Source organism: Schistocerca cancellata, chromosome 2 (genome assembly GCF_023864275.1).
Source record: "Schistocerca cancellata isolate TAMUIC-IGC-003103 chromosome 2, iqSchCanc2.1, whole genome shotgun sequence".
Lineage (NCBI taxonomy): Eukaryota > Metazoa > Arthropoda > Insecta > Orthoptera > Acrididae > Schistocerca > Schistocerca cancellata.
The window spans coordinates 930,913,807-930,937,967 of NC_064627.1; the positions used below are offsets into that span (position 1 = coordinate 930,913,807).

Below are 24,161 nucleotides of genomic sequence, written 5' to 3' on the forward strand. Positions count from 1 at the left end.
TCCGTTTTTCTCGCATCATCGATCATTTTTAGCCGCTTCCCACAGATTTTAACGTCATTATTTCTTCATCAGACAATTGTTAGCTTCATTTCCATAATCTGCCACCACCAAACCACCCTTTTAATACATCCCAACGTAGTTTTTTCGAAATTTTCCCGTATTTCTCCACCCTTTAACGTGTTTTGGCGGCAACGCAACCACCTAACCTTTATGCACATCATTATCTACCTACACAAGTTCACCACAGGATCAACATAGCCCAGCTCTAACCAACCCTTTTTCGCCTTTTTTCACACCAGATCTCCATTTGCTTTCTAGTTTTACCTTTATCTCTCCCCATATATTTTTATATTTATTTTCATTTTCATTTCAGCCTCGTGTTCCACTTTCCACCTTCTAGTACCATGTCACCCTCACAACACCTCCACAACGACCCCATTAAGTTTTATTTACATTCCCTCCGCAAACATGCCTTCGCCCTAGCCAGATTACACTCCCATATTCTATTTTCTCAGGCTTGTCTGACATTTGGCATCACCCCTAAAGGCCTCACACTTAAAGTTCCCATCTCTGGCTGCAACCCTTCTTTCCATCAGTCCCTATACCAATTCCAAACCGAACAATCCATTGCCCTCACCCACCTAATCCTTCACCTACACATCCACTCAGCCAATCAACACACCCATCAACTCCTGTCCCTAATAAAAGTCCTCAATCTTTCCTCTCCCACATCCACACCGGTTGTTCAGAGCATCCTCCAACAGGCCAACCGCAAATTAGAACAGCATGCCACCCTCCACCTTAAAAAACTATCCAATCTCCTGGTTTCCCACCTCCGGAAAGGCAACTCACTCACCCTTCACAACCTTTCCAGCAAACCTCAACCTCCTCTCATTGCACACAAACCCAGTCTCTCCCAGCTACTCAATCTCTATAAAATAAATAAAATAAAAAATATTATTTAAATATTAATTATTCTATCTGTATGATGGTGATTGTGATTGTAATAAATATTTGCTTATCTGGAACGTGGACGTTTAATTATTCGGTATCAGACGCTTGACAATGGCTTTCTCATAAAGGCAATGTTACTCGTAGTTGACCGTGAAATAAAACTGAAATAATCGGACTTCGTAAATAAATCGTTTCCAAAGACTGCTGCGGTAGGTGCGGACTCATAATCTAAATCTCAATAATTCAATAATTTGCCAGCCATGCCAATACGTCATACACAGGTGATTGTCTACTAAACATAAAAAAATTACACAGTTAGTTAAATCAGATATATTCAATGAATAAGCCTACAGTTCATAATCCTACTTACTTTTATAAATATAAATTCTTTACAGGATCGAGTGCCTAGTCTGGTTGCAACTCGCAGTATTCTTCAATAACATGAAATATGGCGGTGTGCCAGACAATAGAATAAAATACGTGCTTCTCGCACCACTTCTACCAGAGCTCTCTCCTTTCTTAATCAAACATAAGAGTAACGTAATTGTGCTTTTGTTTTATCAGCGACACAGCGCTGCAGTTGTGTGCCATAGGCTTTATTTATTTGTCACTGATTATTTATTTAATTAATATTTCGCGTTTCCGAGGAAACTCACGCTCGGCATGCAAATGTGCCTTTATATTGCCCCCTGAATTGCGAGGCGAAAGGACACACCTGCAGGCGAGCAATTCACCTAAAGGCACAAGAAAATCTAAGTTATCTACAACTATTTACATGACCTACATTATACACATTATATACAAAATTTGAATGACGCGGGTGCGCCGTAAAAGTTCTTATGTTGGCAGATAGAGTGCACGCATGCGCAGAAGCGTCTGTGTGACTCCGGCACTGCCGTTACATTGTACAGTTAGATCACGCGGCACAGTATTGCAGTTCATATTGTTCGTGTGCACGCGTTTCTCAGTCGTTGCACAAAGAAAATATTCAACCAAGATTACATATGAAGACTACATTCTATGACAGGTAACTTAGTTTTAAATTTACAATATTTGTTATAACACAATACAACTTAGATTGTTGAATGTTCTTAGTTACATAGTATTGTTTTGAAATACTTCAAAGAAAAATGGCCATATGTTTCAGGTGCGTTGACCTATACACATCGTGTCGTTATTACAGTTCATATTCATCTGCTGCACAATAATTTTTTTTTTTTTTTACAGGTTAGTATCGTCGTGGTAAAGTTTTTTTGATCACAGTAACATCGTTGTATAACAACGTGATTAATACATAAGCGTGTCCATTTCCCATTTCCACTATAGTCGTTGTGATGCAGTTCGTTGTGACTAAAGGCATTGCTCATTACAGATCAGACGTGACCCGTCGAGTAATTGGTCCACGTGCAGTTCGTTTTTTTTTTTTTACATTCCGTGGAAGCTTGGTTGCAGAACCTCGGACGGCACATAGCTGGCGTCGATCCTTGGACAGTCCAGGTAAGAGTGTCCGTCACATTTCGAGAACATTTCATTCCCTGAAGATCCAACCAAAATTCTTCCACCCGTCGTATTGTTTTCTGGACAGGCACTTTGTGTCCATTTAATCCAGTTAACATCTTGAAGTTAGGTACTGTAGTAATGTCACTAGACGATGCACGAATTATGCCCTTCACATTTTCAATTTTTTGCTGAATATAGCTCACCTAAATGTTCGTAGTTATTAATCAAAGAAATCATTCATCGCGTTTACATAGATACGCTGCATAATGAATGGCATTAACCGTTTCTTTCACATAGGTTTCTGCGTAGTTGCAGAGTTAGTAATGTTCGTTAATGTCCGTGAACAGAGGTTCACTATGCAATGTCTTTTTGGCACTCGATTTGTTCAAATTTTTACATAGTAACAGTTACATGATACATCAGTTAAAAAAATAAGTAATTATACATACACACGTCACATATTTTCTTAGCATAAACATAATACAGTTGCACATAAACATGTTTGCATCATCATTACATAGCTATAGGTTATTACATTGTGTCACGTGATGTCATCTGAAATTAAGATAGGTTAGACACAACATTCATTACATCAGTAGGCAAGACCAGGCGTTTTCACTACTCAATAAATATTCAAAATAGTAAGAGAGAGGAAATGTTCGATTCCTCGCGTTTTGTGCGTGTGTGTAGAGTGTCTGTGTGGCCTTGACTACTGATAGATGCTTTTCGTGTTGAGAGATGTGCGTCTAATCTATTTCTCAAAGTAAAAGATCGCTTCATAGATGACGTCTGTCGGTTCGTCAGGTGTCATACCAAGTCAGTGGTACCTACAATAACAAATGTTCCGTGAAAAATTAATATATCATTCACTGCTACGTAATCATAAATTTTATTTTGATATTCCGTCTTCCAGGTGGTGGCGCGCGCTGAAAGAAGAGTTCTTCTGCCTTCAACTGCGACTCTGGAACCGCTGAAATGAAAATTTCTACACTGCTTATTATCTGTGTTGTAACAACAGAGTTTTTCGAGTTGCTTAGCAATATTTTGATGGGTATGACTTAGACATTATTCAGCATGAAATGCTCTAAGATCTCGGTGTGCGTATTTTTCTAAAATTCTTTGAAGTGTGTCAACGTGTTCCTTCCAAGACTGTGTAGCTATCAGTATATCATCTACATAGTGTGTGACTGTCTCAACTAAATCATCGCCAAGCACGGTATCCAGGGCTGTAATGAATACCCCAGAGCTGACATTCAGTCCGAAAGGTAGAACACAAAACTGATAGGTTCGCCCCCCGAACATAAATGCAGTATATTTCCGTGAATCAGGAGTGATACCCACCTGCCAAAACGAATTAGCGAGATCTATTGTGGAAAAATATTTTGCATCTAGAAATTTCTGTAATTGCTCTTCTAAATTTTCGGGTTTTGTGTGAACCGGTAAAATTATTTCATTAATTGCTCGTGCGTCTAACACTAACCTAATGCTTCCATTTGATTTTTTGACAACAAGTAGAGGACTACAATAAGGTGAGGTGGATGGTTCAATGACCTTCCAGTCTAACATTTGTTTTAATTCTTGCCACACAGCAGGTCGTTGAGATAACGGTACGTTATATGTCCTGTGGTAGAAGATTTTGTGAGGCTTAACTTCAATCTTGTACACATACGTGTTGATAACACCTAATCGTTTGGTAAAAACTTGTAAATATTTGGATAACACTTCCTGTAGTTTTATACGTTCATGTACACTGAGAGCTGTAGCTTCACTTATCTTATGATCAAGCAATGTTTTCAAGTCCAATAGCTCTGTGTCAGATGAGTGTGTTTGCATATCTTGAATGTCATTGTCAAGTACTAACTGAACCTTGTACCCTGTACAGTGTTTGTCATGCTTTAGAGTTCTCCTGTCCAAATCAATAATAATTACACTGCCTTTATCATTTAAAATACATTTAAAATACATTTACCATCCTCGCTCATAATATCTATTCCTAATATGCAATTTGTCACAAGGTTTTGTACAACCAGGAATGGCCATTGTACGGTTCCATTACCTATTTTAATGTTTACAAAAACTTGCTTCGTAACCCTACATGACTTATTACCTAGTGCAGTAGTTATTTTACAATTTTGGGCAGGAAACTCAGGCACAGGTTCCAATTCACACATCTTTTTATAGAAAATTAAAAGACAAAACGCTCACAGCTGCACCTGTATCTAGGATAATAGTAGTTGGAATCCCACCTACTACACCAGTAGTAGATGCTAAAACAATTTCATTTGTGTTTGAACGACATTGTGTACTGTCTTGTAAAAGTTCATCTGATATATTGTTATTGTAGTTGTATCTTATAAATAAAACAGGTAATTTTTGTTTAGAATTATTCGGCATATCATTATTCTGTTGTTCAAGTGTGGTGTCAAATAACTGATTAACATTGCAGTCGCCCCACAAGAATTCTTCAGCCACGACCTGGGGCATAGAAGTGACTGTTTCTAGTTTGTTGGATTAGCATTTGTACTAGGTACTGACACGGATTGACGTTGTGCATCAGGTGTCATTTCTATTATATTCACATTCGGATATTGCCTATTATGATCTCCAAACTTTTGCGGTTGTTGTTGCTGTTGCGCATTATAACTTACCTGTCGGTCGTAAGGTATGCTCCAATTTTGTCCTGGTGGCTGCTGTGGTAAAGCAGAGTTTGAATGGAAGTACTGATCATTACGAGTCCAACCTTGATGCTGTCTTGGCTCGTAGTTATTATTATTTCTATTTCTGTTTGTGTTTTTGTTGTTGCCTTTGTATCCGTTGTTACCGTTGTAGTTATTACCGCGGTGCCTTTTGTATGGATTGCCGCATGAAGTGTTATTACTGTTGTAACTATTGTTTGTATTGGAATACGCGTGTTTATTTTGATTTTCGTATTGAAACGGCATGTGAGTTTGCTGTTTTTGCTGTACCGTGTATCCAACTGTGGGCGCGCCAGAATTGAGTTGGCAAGCCTGCATGTTTTGCATACCACTAGTGTAAACATTGTGGCTGCTGTTTTGCCGCGCGAAGCGCTGATCTTCAAGTAACATGTCAACCGAATCTAAGGCTGTTAAAAAATAATCTGAATCGTCATCCAGGATATGTAGGAGTTTTTCTTTAATGTTGAAAGGCAATTTGGCCTTCAACGCACGGAGTATATCACGCGTTGCGACTGGTTCGTCTAAAAAGTGTCCCATGTTCAAGTATTTTTCAAAATATCTGCGTAAGTTGCCATTTTTACTGTTAAAAGTTTCAGGTTCTAAAATTTGTCTTCTGAGTCGCTCCCGGACGGATTGCGACCAGAATTTGTTCAGAAAAGCACGCTCAAACTCACTGTACGTGGTACATACGTCAGCTTGACTGTATGCCCAGACAGCTGCATCGCCTTGGATGTAACCGACAATATATGATATCTTTTTCCGGTCACTCCAAGTGCGTGGAAATGCGTTACTAAAAGATTTAAGAAAAATCACCGGATGAATGGTTCGTTTTTCTGGGATAAAAATCTGAAATTGCCTGTGTTTCATTAAGCTTTCTTCTTCCTTCGTATTGTGATATGGATTTATTCCACTGTAATTACTGGTATGTTCAGCTGGCGAGTAATTAGGATAATGTTGCTGTGGTTTACCATGATAATAGCTTGTGTTTGTGTTTGCACATCGTGGTATGTGTTGTAGTCGTGGTGTGTTTTGTTCTTGTGTGTTTGTCGTGTGCGGTATGTGTGTGTCATACTCGAATGTATATTGGTTCCTGAACTGTGCATTTTGACTGATATTTTCGTTACATTCAGACTGTGGTCGATCGGTGAATTGTCTCATGGGTGCAGTGACGGATTGTACTGCGTCACTGATCAGCTGTTTGTTATTAGTAATGTATTGCGCTACGGAGTCGTGCACAATTGTTGGTAAATTTTCACGTAAGCATCTATCAAAATGTTTGTCTTTGTTCACTACCCAATCATGAAATTCTTTATTAATATTTTGAAAATGAGCTGTGGCATCAGATTGTAAGATGTCAGTCAGGTGTTGTTCAACATTGTCAAATTTATTCTGTACGTCAGTAATTCGTTTTTCAAGGTTGTCATGTACTGAAGGATATGTTTGAATTTGTTCAGTAAGAACTTCACACGTGACATTAAGGTTTTTTACTTGTGTCTGTAAAAGTGCTACGTCAGTTGTAGTCTTTTCTTGTCTCGTATTAAGCTGGGAAAATTTAGTACTGAGTTCAGTCATCTGTTTGGTCAGTGTGGCCTCTATAAGTTCCACACGTTTACATAAAGTGTCATTACCTGTCTTGAGTGCTATGAGGTCAGATTTAATTGCGTCATTTTGTGTCTGTAAGGTTGCCATGTTTTCGGCGTTCTGTTTCATTAGCATTTGTAACATGTCGGCAATGTTTACTGTTTGCAAGGTCTGTGCCCCCGTCGCGTCATTAGACGTGACGTCATGCATCAACATGGGCTCTGACTGAGACTTTGAAATTTTTGTAGTGGACGGCCTATTGCCAAAATTTCCGTCAACACTTGCGTCAATGTTTGATAAATCGTCACTACCGGTTGCTGTCGTAAAGTCATTTTCTAACATTTGTCTCTGGTCCGAGTCGGATTGCGTCTGCATAGTACGTCTTTGCTGTTCCATTTTTGCGTATTGATTTCTAGTTATTACCATGCCACACGTGATATATGTTTCAAGAAAATATTTGACACTGATTTTAAAATAAAATGCAGTTGAGCATGAATCGCTCGTAGCAACAATGGCTGTCTGTTAATTTAAAAGTATAAACTGAATTTGAGATTATTGGTAATGGCTGCTGTCCATGTTACTACGTATCGTACAGAAGTCGGCCATATTGTACACTCGTGTATTGGTATTGTTGCATACGTTATTGTTTAAGGAAAAGTACTGAGAATGAAATTTATCACTGAAAACTGTTATGCACGAAAGAAACACTACAGAATCTACTGAAAAGCTAATACACTGAATTATACGTCTGGTCAAGCCTGCTAATGCAAAGATGCTGCGTCTTACCTTATTTTGCTGGAAGTTTCATTGCGTCTTCCCGCAAAATTTTAGAATTGGAAAATATCTTAAGATTTTTTTTTGTTATCTCTCATACATTCACGTCCAGGTCCAGAAAGTTGATTTTTCACATGAAACAAAGAGAACAATGTAACAAATGACAAAATAACAAGTCCGACACGCAGTCGCCAATATAAAATAAATAAAATAAAAAATATTATTTAAATATTAATTTTTCTATCTGTATGATGGTGATTGTGATTGTAATTGTAATTAATATTTGCTTATCTGGAACGTGGACGTTTAATTATTCGGTATCAGACGCTTGACAATGGCTTTCTCATAAAGGCAATGTTACTCGTAGTTGACCGTGAAATAAAACTGAAATAATCGGACTTCGTAAATAAATCGTTTCCAAAGACTGCTGCGGTAGGTGCGGACTCATAATCTAAATCTCAATAATTCAATAATTTGCCAGCCATGCCAATACGTCATACACAGGTGATTGTCTACTAAACATAAAAAAATTACACAGTTAGTTAAATCAGATATATTCAATGAATAAGCCTACAGTTCATAATCCTACTTACTTTTATAAATATAAATTCTTTACAGGATCGAGTGCCTAGTCTGGTTGCAACTCGCAGTATTCTTCAATAACATGAAATATGGCGGTGTGCCAGACAATAGAATAAAATACGTGCTTCTCGCACCACTTCTACCAGAGCTCTCTCCTTTCTTAATCAAACATAAGAGTAACGTAATTGTGCTTTTGTTTTATCAGCGACACAGCGCTGCAGTTGTGTGCCATAGGCTTTATTTATTTGTCACTGATTATTTATTTAATTAATATTTCGCGTTTCCGAGGAAACTCACGCTCGGCATGCAAATGTGCCTTTATATCTCCCACTTCCAGCTCCACTGCCTCCAAAACCTCAAAATTCCAATCCACACAATCTGGAACCACAACACCCCAATTCAGTAGTTAACCTCTCCTCCAAACCTCTCTCCCAATCCGAAACCTCTGTCCTATCCAAAGGCCTCACCTTCAGCCCCACTCCCAGATTTAACCAAACAGTCCTTGTCAAAGATTTACTGTCCTACACCCGTACTCTCTGCTGGAAATATCACTTTGCCATGAAGAAAAATGATCCTAATCCTACTCCTAATGATCCAACTCCCCAAGATATTATCCAAATTGAACCATGCCTGGAACAGTTCCGTCCTCCGTCACAGCGGGACCCACCTCCTCTTCCTCAAAATCACCCTCTCCTAACCTTCCAGGAATTTCTGACTTCCAGCCTTGCCTCTCAATCCTTCTTAAAAAACCTTAATCCTACTCCCAACATCACCACTGCTGAAGCCCAGGCTATCCGTGATCTGAAGGCTGACCAAGCCATCGTCATTCTTCCGGCGGACAAGGGTTCCACGACTGTGGTACTTGATCGTCGGGAGTATGTGGCTGAGGGACTGCGTCAGCTTTCAGACAACACTACTTACAAAGTTTGCCATGGTAATCCCATTCCTGATGTCCAGGCGGAGCTTCAAGGAATCCTCAGAACCTTAGGCCCCCTACAAAACCTTTCACCTGACTCCATCAACCTCCTGACCCCACCAACACCCCGCACCCCTACCTTCTACCTTCTTCCCAAAATTCACAAATCCAATCATCCCGGCCGTCCCATTGTAGCAGGTTACCAAGCCCCCACAGAACGCATCTCTGCCTACGTAGATCAACACCTTCAACCCATTACATGCAGTCTCCCATCCTTCATCAAAGACACCAACCACTTTCTCGAACGCCTGGAATCCCTACCCAGTCTGTTACCCCCGGAAACCATCCTTGTAACCATTGATGCCACTTCCTTATACACAAATATTCCGCATGTCCAGGGTCTCGCTGCGATGGAGCACTTCCTTTCACGCCGATCACCTGCCGCCCTACCTAAAACCTCTTTCCTCATTACCTTAGCCAGCTTCATCCTGACCCACAACTTCTTCACTTTTGAAGGCCAGACATACCAACAATTAAAGGGAACAGCCATGGGTACCAGGATGGCCCCCTCGTACGCCAACCTATTCATGGTCGCTTAGAGGAAGCCTTCTTGGTTACCCAGGCCTGCCAACCCAAAGTTTGGTACAGATTTATTGATGACATTTTCATGATCTGGACTCACAGTGAAGAAGAACTCCAGAATTTCCTCTCCAACCTCAACTCCTTTGGTTCCATCAGATTCACCTGGTCCTACTCTAAATCCCATGCCACTTTCCTTGACGTTGACCTCCACCTGTCCAATGGCCAGCTTCACACGTCCGTCCACATCAGACCCACCAACAAGCAACAGTACCTCCATTATGACAGCTGCCACCCATTCCACATCAAACGGTCACTTCCCTACAGCCTAGGTCTTCGTGGCAAACGAATCTGCTCCAGTCCGGAATCCTTGAACCATTACACCAACAACCTGAAAACAGCTTTTGCATCCCGTAACTACCCTCCCGACCTGGTACAGAAGCAAATAACCAGAGCCACTTCCTCATCTCCTCAAACCCGGAACCGTCCACAGAAGAACCCCAAAAGTGCCCCACTTGTGACAGGATGCTTTCCGGGACTGGATCAGATTCTGAATGTGGCTCTCCAGCAGGGATACGACTTCCTCAAATCCTGCCCTGAAATGAGATCCATCCTTCATGAAATCCTCCCCACTCCACCAAGAGTGTCTTTCCGCCGTCCACCTAACCTTCGTAACCTCTTAGTTCATCCCTATGAAATCCCCAAACCACCTTCCCTACCCTCTGGCTCCTACCCCTGTAACCGCCCCCGGTGTAAAACCTGTCCCATGCACCCTCCCACCACCACCTATTCCAGTCCTGTAACCCGGAAGGTGTACACGATCAAAGACAGAGCCACGTGTGAAAGCACCCACGTGATTTACCAACTGACCTGCCTACACTGTGAAGCGTTCTATGTGGGAATGACTAGCAACAAACTGTCCATTCGCATGAATGGACACAGGCAGACAGTGTTTGTTGGTAATGAGGATCACCCTGTGGCTAAACATGCCTTGGTGCACGGCTAGCACATCTTGGCACAGTGTTACACCGTCCGGGTTATCTGGATACTTCCCACTAACACCAACCTGTCAGAACTCCGGAGATGGGAACTTGCCCTTCAGCATATCCTCTCTTCTCGCTATCCGCCAGGCCTCAATCTCCGCTAATTTCTAATTTCAATCTGCCGCCGCTCATACCTCACCTGTCTTTCAACATCATCTTTGCCTCTGTACTTCCGTCCCGAGGCCCAAACTCTTTGTCTTTACAAATGTCTGCTTGTGTCTGTGTATATGCGGATGGATATGTGTGTGCGTGCGAGTGTATACCTGTCCTTTTTTCCCCCTAAGGTAAGTCTTTCCGCTCCCGGGATTGGAATGACTCCTTACCCTCTCCCTTAAACCCCAAATCCTTTCGTCTTTCCCTCTCCTTCCCTCTTTCCTGACGAGGCAACCGTTGGTTGCGAAAGCTAGAATTTTGTGTGTATGTTTGTGTTTGTTTGTGTGTCTATCGACCTGCCAGCGCTATATATATATATATATATATATATATATATATATATATATTCCACGTGGGAAAAATATATCTAAAAAGAAAGATGATGAGACTTACCCAACAAAAGCGCTGGCAGGTCGATAGACACACAAATAAACACAAACATACACACAAAACTCTAGCTTTCGCAACCAACGGTTGCCTCGTCAGGAAAGAGGGAAGGAGAAGGAAAGACAAAAGGATTGGGTTTGAAGGGAGAGGGTAAGGAGTCATTCCAATCCCGGGAGCGGAAAGACTTACCTTAGGGGGAAAAAAGGACAGGTTTACACTCGCACACACACACATATCCATCCACACATACACAGACACTGTGTGTGCGAGTGTAAACCTGTCCTTTTTTCCCCCTAAGGTAAGTCTTTCCGCTCCCGGGATTGGAATGACTCCTTACCCTCTCCCTTAAAACCCAATCCTTTTGTCTTTCCTTCTCCTTCCCTCTTTCCTGACGAGGCAACCGTTGGTTGCGAAAGCTAGAGTTTTGTGTGTATGTTTGTGTTTATTTGTGTGTCTATCGACCTGCCAGGGCTTTTGTTGGGTAAGTCTCATCATCTTTCTTTTTAAATATATATATGAATACGACACTTTGTAATGATGCGGAACATGTCAGGTTAATAAAAGGTGTCTGTACAAAATATTACATTAGACAAGATATTACATGACACTTAATATTTTTATTTATTTATTTATTTATTTATTGTTTTTGGTGTGGGTTGGGGAAATTACCCACTTACTATATCCAAAATTTCGTCTAATGAGTAGAGGGAGTTGCCATTAAGAAATTCTTTTAATTTCCTTTCAAATGCTATATGGCTATCTCTCCCTCTACTCATTAGACGAAATTTTGGATATAGTAAGTGGGTAATTTCCCCAACCCACACCAGAAACAATAAATAAATAAATAAATAAAAATATTAAGTGTCATGTAATATCTTGTCTAATGTAATATTTTGTACAGACACCTTTTATTAACCTGACATGTTCCGCATCATTACAAAGTGTCGTATTCATGATCTATGGAACAAGTACTAATCTAATCTAATCTAATCTCTATCATCATTAGTACATAAACTGAAGAGGATACTTACTGTTTTTCACAATTAACATGCATTTCATGTATTCTAAACTATTTACTGGCTGCTCTGAGATTATTTTTACTTTAATGCTGCCAAGTCTTTCCAACTGTAACAAATGTGGTGGCATCTGCATATAGTATGGATTTGCACAACATACTCATAATGCTTTTCATGTAGATTATGAATGGTAAAGGTCTCAACAAAGGAGTTTGCAGCATACCCCATATGACACCCAAAACATTCGTTCTATTGCTGCACTGTAGTATTTGTTTTCTGTCACTCATGTATGAGCTGATGAAAGAGAGGGGTCTTTTTTTATGAGAATCTTGTGACTTGACTGAATCATACGCCACAGCTAGGCACAGAGGTCGTGTGTGTGTGTGTGTGTGTGTGTGTGTGTGTGTGTGTGTGTGTGTGCATTTGCCAACGTTGCCTACTTTAGAAGAAGGCCTTTTGGCCAAAAACTCACCTGTTTAGCAGTGTTTATGGTGTGCCTGTCTGTGGCTCAACATCTTCTGTATATGGTGAGTAGCAACCTACCATTCATAACATAACCTTGCAGTTTCAGTTTTTATAATGAAAACTGCATAAAATGTTGCATGAATGTAGGCATCAGGCTATGTTACAGATTAATTAGTTACCATGACTCTTACTTTGTTTTCATATTTGTTCCTTATGCTAACTTGCCACCAAATTTGCACTTTTTGACTTAAGTTTGACTTCAGGCAATGCTCTGTATAGGTTTTATCAACCTTGTTATGCCAGTGTTCATTTAGGCAGATAAAATAAGAGTAATAAATTTCTTTATTTCATCCTACAATCACAAAATTGTTAGGTCCTTAGACACTGCGCACGCAGCCGATCTCTCCAAAGAAGCGCACACCACACTTACGTAATAGGCATGTGACTTTTGTGCTGCCTTTTCCCACTTGTGCTAATGGTTATGCCTCAGCACTCCCCACTCATCCAAAAATTTCATGTCAGGAAGTTGCTTTAGTCTCGTGTGCAGTTTCAGCATCTTCCGTCACTGATGGAATGACACACAAGATAGTTACTACTGCTGGCCCTCCTATTAGGCACAAGGTTAGACGCCTCAACCCCATTAAGTTGCCCGCAGCCCAGCAGCAAATTAGAGAACTTTTAGAGGCAGGTATCCTGCAACCATCAGACAACAGCTGGTCTTCACCTATTTACCTCGTCACCAAACATGACGGTTCTTTCCAAATGTGTGGCAACTATAGATGCTTAAATGCTCGTACCGTCATGGATGATTACCCAGTGCCGAACACAAACGATTTCACTCATATGTTACAGGGTGCCACAATCTTCAGTGTTATTGACTGTAAACATACCTATCACCAGATTTCCGTAGCACCAGAAGACATTCCAAAGACAGCTATTATCATGCCACTCAGTTTTTTCCAATACAACTTCATGCCGTTCGGCCTAAAAAATGCAGCACAAACATGGCAACGTTTGATTAACTCAATCTTACGACAGTTCGAGTTTTGCTTTGCATATCTGGATGACATACTCATTTTCAGCAACTCAGCTGAAGAACACGAAAATCATTTATCCAAGGTCTTCGAGACCTTGAACTCCAATGGCGTCGAGGTCAACAAGGACAAGTTCCAATTGCACTAGTCTTCCGTCACATTTTTGGGTTACACCATCTCCACAGCCAGAATACAGCCTCCCAAATCTCGCATGCAGACCATCGTGTCACTGCCGTCTCCGGCTACTTACAAAGAACTCCGATGTTTCTTGGGTACAATAAATTACTACCGTCGGCATCTGCCTTCTGCTGCCACTGTGCAGGCCCCACTGACAGACTCACTGTTGGGCAAAAAGATTTCAGGCCTTAAACCAGTTTGCTGGACTGAATCTATGGTGGAGGCCTTCATGGCTCTAAAAACTTCCTTAGCTCACGCATCCCGACCTGTCGGCCAAGTTGTTCATCACTATGGACACCAGCGCTATAGCTGTGGGGGCAATACTACAGCAACGCAAAGATGACATGGTTTCTCCCCTTCATTTCTTCTCTAAAAAACTGTCTACAGCTCAGAAGAAATATTCCACTTTTGATAGGGAACTTCTGGTGGTCTATGAAGCCGTCAAACACTTTTGCCCCAACATCGAGGGCAGTTCTTTCTTCATCCTTACTGATAAAAAACCACTAGCAGATGCTTTCTGCAGCCCTTCCAAGGACCCACACCCTCAGCGTTTCTGCCACTTCGATTTAGTCTCTCAATTCACAACAGACGTTCACTACATCAAAGACACAGGAAACATCCCCACTGATCATCTCTTGTGTTTACCAAACCCAAGTTCCCTGGCGTTTTGGACGAGGTGTGGTGTGATTCTTCTACCGGCACCCTGTGGCCATTATTCCTGCCCACATTGTGCCGGCAAGCCTTCGACGCCTTGCATAACCTCCCTCACCACACAGCTCTTATCCGAGCATTTAGTTTGGAAAAATATTAAGCAGGACTGTCAGACCTGGGCACATAGTTGCATCTCCTGTCAATGCAACAAGATTGGCCGCCACACCTCCCCTCCACTAGGCAAGTTCGACATTCCGCAAGGAAGATTTCGTCATATACATATGGACCTTATCGGTCCACTACCACCATCGGAGGGTCACAGATATATTCTCTCCACAATTGACCGCATGTCTTGCTGGGTGGAAGCTGTTCCTTTACACAACATCACCACTGAAACCATGGCCAAGGGTTTCGTCTCCTCATGGATTGCCAGGTTCGGTTGCCTGACCACCATCACCACTGACCAAGGTCGGCAGTTTGAGTGTGCCCTGTTGACCATTTTCTGTAACATCTGTGGCATTAAAAAAATTCATACAACAGCCTACCACCCGCAGAGCAATGGGTTAGTTAAACAGTGGCACTGCACCCTCAAAACTGCCCTCAGGTGCCATGACTGCCTCTAGTCTGAGGCGCTTCCATGGGTGTTACTTGGTCTCTGTTCGACCTTTAAACCAGACTTACAGGGAACCATCTCTGAATTTCTTTTCGGGGAGAACCCAGTCCTACCAGGGGAACTTATACTGCCTCAAGCACCTGAGGATTTTCCCCCCTCCCCAGATTTCATTAGTCACATGCGCACTTACTTCAAACATGCACGGCTACATCTGCCTATCAGCCACTCCCCGCCAGACACTTACGTGCCAACTGCACTCAACACTTGCTCCCATGTTATGCTCAGGGATGATTCTGTTGGACAACCCCTGCAATCACCCTACCTTGGCCCCTTTAAAGTGCTCCAGCAGGACGAGACAACGTTTGACATTATGGTTAAAGATCATCCTCAAACTGTTTCATTGCACAGGCTCAAACCTGCTTTCATGGACTCCAACGCCCCTCTTCCATCTCAGTCGGACCCTCCTGATGACATCTCCACCGCGGAGCCTGAAAATACTTTGTCTCATCGCATGGCGCTGTTTTCTCCAACCCATGATTTGTCGTCACCATTTGCAGGTTTTCCAGGCATGTCACCATCTACCCCATGCACTACCACTTCACCGACTGCAGAGACTCACTCTCCCACATTCAGCCGGTGCTGCAACGTGCCACCACACCACTTGGATGATGTGTCGGTCATCACCTTTGATGACCGTGTGCTCATGCTCCTAACAGACACCGCAGCCTCGCTCTCCAACGGGCAGTTAAATGTCAGTGTAGTGCATAGCCTGTCCCTCCCCCGCGAGTGCAACCCATCAGAAATTCGCGCATTCATCTTCTCGGACGGCTCGATCTGCATTCGGGGTGGGCATGGCTGCACCATGCTGCAGGCCGTTCCACACGCCTGCACCACGCCGCAGGCCGTTCCACACGCCTGCTCTCGGGTCGGCGGACACATCGTCCACCACCACTGGTTGACTGACTATGAGATGGACCTGCCGCCAATCACTCCACCTCCGCACTCTGCCTAAACCAAGATGGAAATCCCGGTCATGCGCCTGCTGCCTCGCACGACTAGTACCGATGCCGACACCCACATGTCCTCCACTCAAGCCTCACAGCTAGTGCGAGGGGGGGGGGGGGGGCCTTGGTGGGGTCAATAGGTCATATTGACCACTATTAACACCATCTTTGGACTCTTATTGCTCTGCTGAGCCTCCATGTTTGTTCTAAGTTCTGTTCTGTATCTCAAGCTGTGTACACATTTATGACTAAGTATGAAATATATCTCTATGTGGAATTTAATGGGGATAGTTATTGCATTTGACCGATAATCATATCCTGTTCCCATAATCCATTCTTATATCTGTGATGAGTATGGTAAACATAATTTTAAATTTATATTCTCCCACACAATTTTGTTTAGACACTGTCTCCTAATGTTAAATGTTTCTATCAGTAAATCTGTTGTTTTTGTTGTGGTCTTCAGTCCAGAGACTGGTTTAATGCAGCTCTCCATATTACTCTATCCTGTGCAAGCTTCTACATCTCTGAGTAACTACTGCAACCTACATCCTTCTGAATCTGCTTAGTGTATTCATCTCTTGGTCTCCCTCTACGGTTTTTACCCTCCACGCTTCCCTCAATCACTAAATTGGTGATCCCTTGATGCCGCAGAATGTGTCCTACGAACCAATCCCTTCTTCTAGTCAAGTTGTGCCACAAATTCCTCTTCTCCCCAATTCTGCTCAGCACCTCCTCATTAGTTATGTGATCTACCCATCTAATCTTCAGCATTCTTCTGTAGCACAACTTTTTGAAAGCTTCTATTCTCTTCTTGTCTAAACTATTTGTTGCCCATGTTTACATCCATACATGGCTACACTCCATACAAATACTTTTGGAAAAGACTTGCTGACACTTAAATCTATACTCAATGTTAATAAATTTCTCTTCTTCAGAAACGCTTTTCTTGCCATTGCTAGCCTACATTTTACTTCCTCTCTACTTCGACAATCATCAGTTATTTTGCTCCTCAAATAGCAGAACTCATCTACTACTTTAAGTGTCTCATTTCCTAATCTAATTTCCTTAGCATCACCTGATTTAATTAGACTACATTCCATTATCCTCGTTTTGCTTTTGTCATCTTATATTCATCTTACAAGACACTGTCCATTCTGTTCCACTGCTTTTCCAGGTCCTTTGCTGTCTCTGACAGAATTACATTGTCATTGGCAAACCTCAAAGTTTTCATTTCCTACATATTTAATTTACCTCTGACTGTTTATCTACAGCCTGCTGTCACAATCAACAGCATCAATATAATTAACATTACTGCATTTACAGCATTAATTTATCTTCTTTTTCAGGTATTAAATGGCGACATTACTTGAATTTATTCGAGAACAATGTGTTCTTGCAGTTTTAGAAAGTGCACAGTCAAAAGAGCGCCCATGGATCAGATTGAACAGTTTTGAGCTTACAAGACTACCAGAGAGGCTTTTTGGTATAAAAAATATAGTGGGGCTATTCCTTAATGATAATAAATTAAATACATTACCAACAGAACTACTTCAGCTTCAAACTTTGGAATATTTAGCAGTGGACAACAACAATTTATCAAAATTGCCATCACCCCTAAATAATCTGACAAATATTATTTTTCTCAATCTAAGCTATAATCCCATGAAGCATCTTACAGCAGAGATAGGGAATCTGAAGAACCTTGAAGTCTTGTGGATTAACCACATGGGCCTGGTAGCTTTGCCACCAGAAATAAGAAATCTTCAAGTGCTGAACACTTTTGGAATAAGAGGGAATCTTCTGATGCAGCTACCAGAAGAGATTGGCTACTTAGGTTCACTTAGGTAGTTAGCAGTGTCAAACTGCATCATTCAAATAATTCATTTCTTGAAAAAAAACTTTACAATGAATATGGAATGGGTTTTGCTAACAGTGTTTGTATTGTATTTTTTATAGGTGGCTCACTGTTGAAAATAATCAAGTATCTGAAGTTCCAGAAAGTTTTAGCCAGCTGGAAAATCTCATTCATTTCAATATAAGTAAAAACAACATCCACAAAATTCCTACAGTGATAGCAGAGATGAAGGTTTGAGCTTGATTAACAACAGTGATATTTTGATTATTAATGTTGTATTATTATGATAGTTCCAATAACGACAAATCAGATTGCTTTTATTTTATTTGAATAATAACTATTGGAATTTTCACTCACTGCAAGGTAATTTCTGTCTTGTGTAGATATTACAACTACAAATTGATGTTTTTCATACAATTTTTGTAAGTTTGTTTGTGTGCTTAAATAATTTCCTCAGTATACGAGAAAGAAATCTGCTGTCAGTCACCAAAAAAGTGTTTATAAAGTCTCTCTAACTCTGAATAAGACAATGGTCATTTATCACAATTCAAACTCTCATAACCAGTATGCAGAAATGAGAACTGAAAGCTGTAATTCAGATGGAAAATCTCATTCATTTCAATATGAGTAAAAACAACATCCACAAAATTCCTACAGTGGTAGCTCCAATAGTGACAAGTCCCAACTGGTCTGTTGACAATCCCCGTTGACTCTGTCAGGTGGAACGTCAGCATCCATCGAGTGCAAACGTGTGGTGTGGGATACTGAACCATCAACACATAGGCCCGTGTTTCATAGATGGAACACTGGACGTGGCCAAGCATTGCAGCCTCCTAACAGACCATCTTCTGTGGATGCTAGAAGACATTAATCTGCAGACTAGGAGAAATCTGTGGTTCCCATAGTGTGCAAAGTATTACCACATGTCTTCACCAGTTGTTTCCAAATTGTTGGATTGGATGCAGAGGTTCTGTAACTTAGTCGGACCATTCACTGGATTTGATGCCCGTAGACTTTTTTCTGTGGGGAAAGCTGAAAGACGCTGTCTAAAAGGATATACCGACTACAGCTAATCATACGCAATTACATATTACTGCAGCCTGATTGGTCATCTCTGCTGAAATGCTAGCACTTGTGCAGCAGTTGTTCCATATCAGACTGGAAACTTGTATTGCTGCTGCTGATGGCCATTTTGAACACAATGTGTGATGGTCAGTTGTCTTGTTACTCGTCACAGTACATGTAACTATTGTATGCACTCCTGTTGTTCTTTAGTGTGTGTTATCACAGGTATTGTACAAGTGTTGGTGTGGGAACTTTTCAAAATATGATATCTTGTAAATGACTCTCACTAGAATCTTACAAACACCACTGACATTCTTATTTACCCTACTTTTAGTCTGTTAATGTCTATAGCATTGTTCCAATTTAAAAAAATGTATATTTGCACAAAAAATACACTTTCTAAGTATTATTAAAATCTGTTTATAGGCTAACAATACAAGCCTGTTATATATATGTGCCAGACAGCTTTACGATATTTCAGTGCAGATGCACAACAGTATTTGAACCTGTACGAGAATACAGTTAGGCTGTGAACAAGGAGATTAGTGGATAGGAGCTGCTACTCTGTAGCAGCATAATGAGGATTGTATTGGATGGGCAGTGTGCTCAGAAAGTGACTTGGTTAAGGCGACCACTTGCGTAAAGCTGAAATCTGGGTTTGGCTCCTGGTCTGGCACAAATTTTCATCTGTCGCTGTTGGGCTTGGTCAATGCCCCACTGCAGCTAAATGTCAGGTACTTCTTTCATCATGTACCAAATACAGCTGCTGACTGAATCAGCAGTGTCTTTTCTTTCAGACATGGGTCCCCAATAGAACAGACACAATCCATATGCACAACAATATCTGAGCCCTGGTAGGAACATGTCAGGCTGTGAGCAAGTGGATAATGGATAGGGGGCACAACTCTTTTGCTTGTGTCATATGGAGACTTGGGTTGGACAGGGGACATGCTCAGATATCCAAGGCGGTTAAGGTGACTGCTGGTATAATGCAGGAAATCCAGGTTCGAGTCCTGGTCTGGCACGAAATTTCATCATGTGAAATTATTATTAAAAATTCTTATAATTATTTAGGGTGTACTCATCCAACTGGTTTTTATCTTCTGCTGCCACAAGCATTGTGTTCCTTCATGTCCACTGTAACTTGGTTTTTACACCAATACAAACATTATGTTTCAGAACCTTTATTCTATATCACATCATAATTATTATGCTACTTTGACAAAATCAGAAATACTGACATGCTTACAACACTGACATACATCTTACTTAAGCAATTACATGCTTCTTGCACAGAATCTCAAAGAGACTGCCCTCCAATGCCAACATGGCTGCCCCTTTATATTCTCGATATTGTTATAAAGGGTTTTTTAATAAAATTACAATTAAAACGGTTGCCTCAAAATTAATGACATATTTCAACACTTGTACTGGCTCTAATAGAGCAAATACATAATGTTCAAGCATTTAACATTTTGGAAGTGTGTAAATACTCAAAATATGAAATATTAACAATACTTTTACTGTTTTTATAAAATGCGAAAGATACATGGTTCGGAAAATGTTCCCATCAATGTATATGATTCCAAGTCTCCCACTGAATATGGCAAAATAGGTCTTTTATTTATTATTGACAAAACACCTAAAGAACTGTCTGTGTTTACACACCACTTACAATATTTTCACTAATTACATTTTAATTTTCTACTCAATTTTGATTCTCTCAGTTGGTTTTTCATTTAAATACCACAGACTTTAATTTAGATACTGTTTTAACACAAATCCATCTCAGTTTCAAAGAAATGTCTTTGACCATTGTACTTGATCATTTGTTCCAGATTTCACCTAATTACATTAATCCTAAATATTCCTACCAATTACAGGACTTATATACTTCAATACAATTACAGTTTAGTAACTAGTTTCATTGTAAGATTTTATAAGTATAGATTTACCTATATCACTATCTTTTGTTTACAAGAATGATTCCTGTTTATTTCAAATTGGATAAAAAAATACGTGTTTTAAATGGGTTTCAGTGGACTGTTACGTCTCAGTCGGTTGCCATTGGATTTGCCCTGTGTCCCACTGCAGCGAAATGTCAGATATTTCTTTATCATCTATCAATATAACATTTTTCATTAGCTAGGAACAGCTGCAAGTATCTGTGTCTGGTCTCTGTTCTGTGGTCACTATTACATTGTCTTCTCCACCTGATGGAAAGTGGCCTGGAAAACAGGCTCAGCCAGTGCTGTGACACTATACTTTATTACTTGCTACACTCCATAGCAACTCTATAGCTAACTTTGACAAACCCAGGCAAAACACGGGGATACCTATTTGTTTATTAGAAACATAGTATGGGAAGATATCTGATATGTAAAGAACTATTTCCTTACATCTGATGACTAGTACATATATGTATAAGAACAGATGGAGAAAAAGCAAATTAATTATCCACGGGCAAATAAAATACACTTCTGTACAACATTGTTCAGTATCTGTCAAACTGCTGTATAGTTATGTTTCCTTAAAACAGTTGTTCAAAATGTTAATACCTATGATTAAGACAGAAGACTACACAGTCTTTCATCATGGATTGTGGTATGCACTCTAGCTGTTTAGGAGAATGATGAACAATTTCAGTAACTACATCACAGAAACCAGGTCCATGGCAGTGTTAAATGGAGTCTCACAGATCAGACTTTTGATGTGGTTCCAAATGAAGAAGTCTATCAACATCATAACTGATGATGGTTTCTACTGTATTATGATATTGCAATAGCAAATTGCCTTAGTGTAACAAGATAAGTCCATGGCCTATATTTCATTAAGCACACCAAATGTTTTTAAGGCTCATGTTGAAGACATCTCTGTGTCGAGTCAGTGTAAGGTGATCTCTACAACTGGCAACACTGTTGCAAGCTTTCAACTGCAAAGCATGAATGGCTGCAGGTGAAAACAGTAGTCATCTGTGGAGTTGTGTCAACAATGAGGTATTGCCATAGAGAAGTTTACAAAATTGTATTATTGTTTGTTGAGGTAGGCAAGCAAAGTGGCCATGCCCAGCCCACTGCAACTGTCAGGGGTTTTCTTATGCTACCTCAACTATGATGCCACTTACTCGGAAATAAACCACTGGAGATCAGGTATTTCTTACATCGAAGTACCCATGAACAATCAATAAATTTATATTGCTAGATTTCATCTCCACTTCCTGTACTTAAATAACACTATTTGACTCTAAGCAGTAAAGTGGGGCTCCCCTTACAAAATTTTGCATTCATAGGTGTTCTTGTTGGTTAGAGCATCAACATTAATATTCCTTGTACTTTGATTAAAGCCGAATGAACAACTGTATATCTCAGACTCAGACTCAATAACAGCTTCTACTAAGCTGAGGATGGGGAGTAATATTACCATAACTCCCCTGGTGCCGAGGTTAGATGTTTATTAATCTCATCAGCCCTAATCTAAACATCATATTGCTTATGTTTTGGTGGAGCACTTGGATCTTAAACTGGGCCTCTTTTATGTTTTAACTTTGTTTGTAGTTACATTTCTGGGAGACCCTACTCTCCTCGCTGAGTTATCTACATTAAAGTCTTGATTGTTCTTCATTCCTCTTATCGTTATTATTGCTTTATCAAACTGCCTTTCATGTTTTCACCTTTGAGGTGAGATTTCTTTATCTTATATCTAACTATTAATCTTTTAAGTCATCAGTGTAGGGGAGCAGGGGCTGAATCTTCATGTGCCATGTCACTCACTACTACTTTAAAGATTGGAACTGTAAATGTTTAGAAGATAACAGTTAAATAAAAAAAGTTATTTCACTGAACACTTATTTCTGATAACGAATGATTAATACACACACATGCTTTTTTTCTTCTCCTGTCCACTGACTACTTTCTAACTTCCAACTGTCACATATTATTCCACTTGCTGTGCTAGTCTCAATGCCACTATACATAATCCATAGGCACAATAAACTTAATTCTGTAACCTTACATTTCCTACTAAATCTTTTTCCAAGAATAAACTATTAATAATTTACTCAGATTCATGCACCACTGTTATAATATCACTGTGGCACTCACTCATTGCTCACATTTTGTCACTCATCAGGTGACATATTCATAACATTTATATGAAAAAGGGTATCAAACTGATCAACATAATGCATACAAGTCAGAGCTTTTGTTTCTTAGGCACTTGATAGGCAGATATGTCACACATTAAAATCGTAGCTTTTTGAAAGTAAAATTGAACATATAAGATCACAGATTACTTATTTATTAGAGAAGGGAAGTTGCTACTCACCATATAGTTAAGATGCTGAGTTGTGATAGGCACAACAAAAAGATTCACACAATTGTGCCTATTGCAATCACTATACGGCATGTAGCAACTTTCCTTCTCTAATATTGTTACATTCCACCCTGGATTTTCCATTTTTGTTAATTCTTAGAATCCTCATTAACAATTTAGCCCATTCATATCACTGAGTTGTCATTGTGTCACTGTATCTTCAACTCTCCTGCTTTGTTCCATGTCATGCATCTTCATATCTCTTGTTTTGTCCCACTCACGTCACTGCGTCTTCATCACTGTCACTTTGTGCAGGGTTTCCTTCCTCTGCTCCTGGAAGAGACATGTAAAACTAACAATGTTGTTGTGGCACAAACTTCAAAACATTTTGCAGATCCTTGATTTTTTCCTTTGATAATTTTTGTTCTGCCATTAGGATGTAATAATTGTAGACTTTCTAGGAATTTGCAGCTAGGATGTTCTTGACTCAACTTTTTGACAATGTCTAGCAGTGGTGGCTTGTCAGTATACATTTTGGATGTTAACTAATTTTTTGATTCAGATAAATCTGAAAGTATGAAACAGCGACAGCTGTATAACAGCTACGATTATGAACAAATGTAAACAACTGCAGCCACTGCCAATAATATTAATAATAGTAATAACAACATAAGAATGACATCCAATCTATGTTTACTGTATACCGAGTGAATTGACATATGTAAGGACTGTGCTACCATCTAACTTTGACAAAGAAATATGATCAAATATTCGTCAAATTTCTTTGACAAAGATTTTTAAG

General features: G+C 40.2%; 1 protein-coding gene across 3 annotated transcripts in view; it reads left to right on the forward strand.

Annotated features, from left to right (window-relative positions):
• LOC126162891 (leucine-rich repeat-containing protein 10-like) overlaps positions 1 to 24,161 on the forward strand; it is a 150,080-nt gene that overhangs the window by 47,081 nt on the left and 78,838 nt on the right. For all 3 annotated transcript variants that reach the window (XM_049919695.1, XM_049919697.1, XM_049919696.1), the window contains exons 2-3: positions 17,475 to 17,972; positions 18,085 to 18,214. In XM_049919695.1, the coding sequence (XP_049775652.1) occupies positions 17,482 to 17,972; positions 18,085 to 18,214 (621 nt within the window). In that variant the 5' untranslated portion in view covers positions 17,475 to 17,481. The remainder of the gene's footprint in view (positions 1 to 17,474; positions 17,973 to 18,084; positions 18,215 to 24,161) is intronic.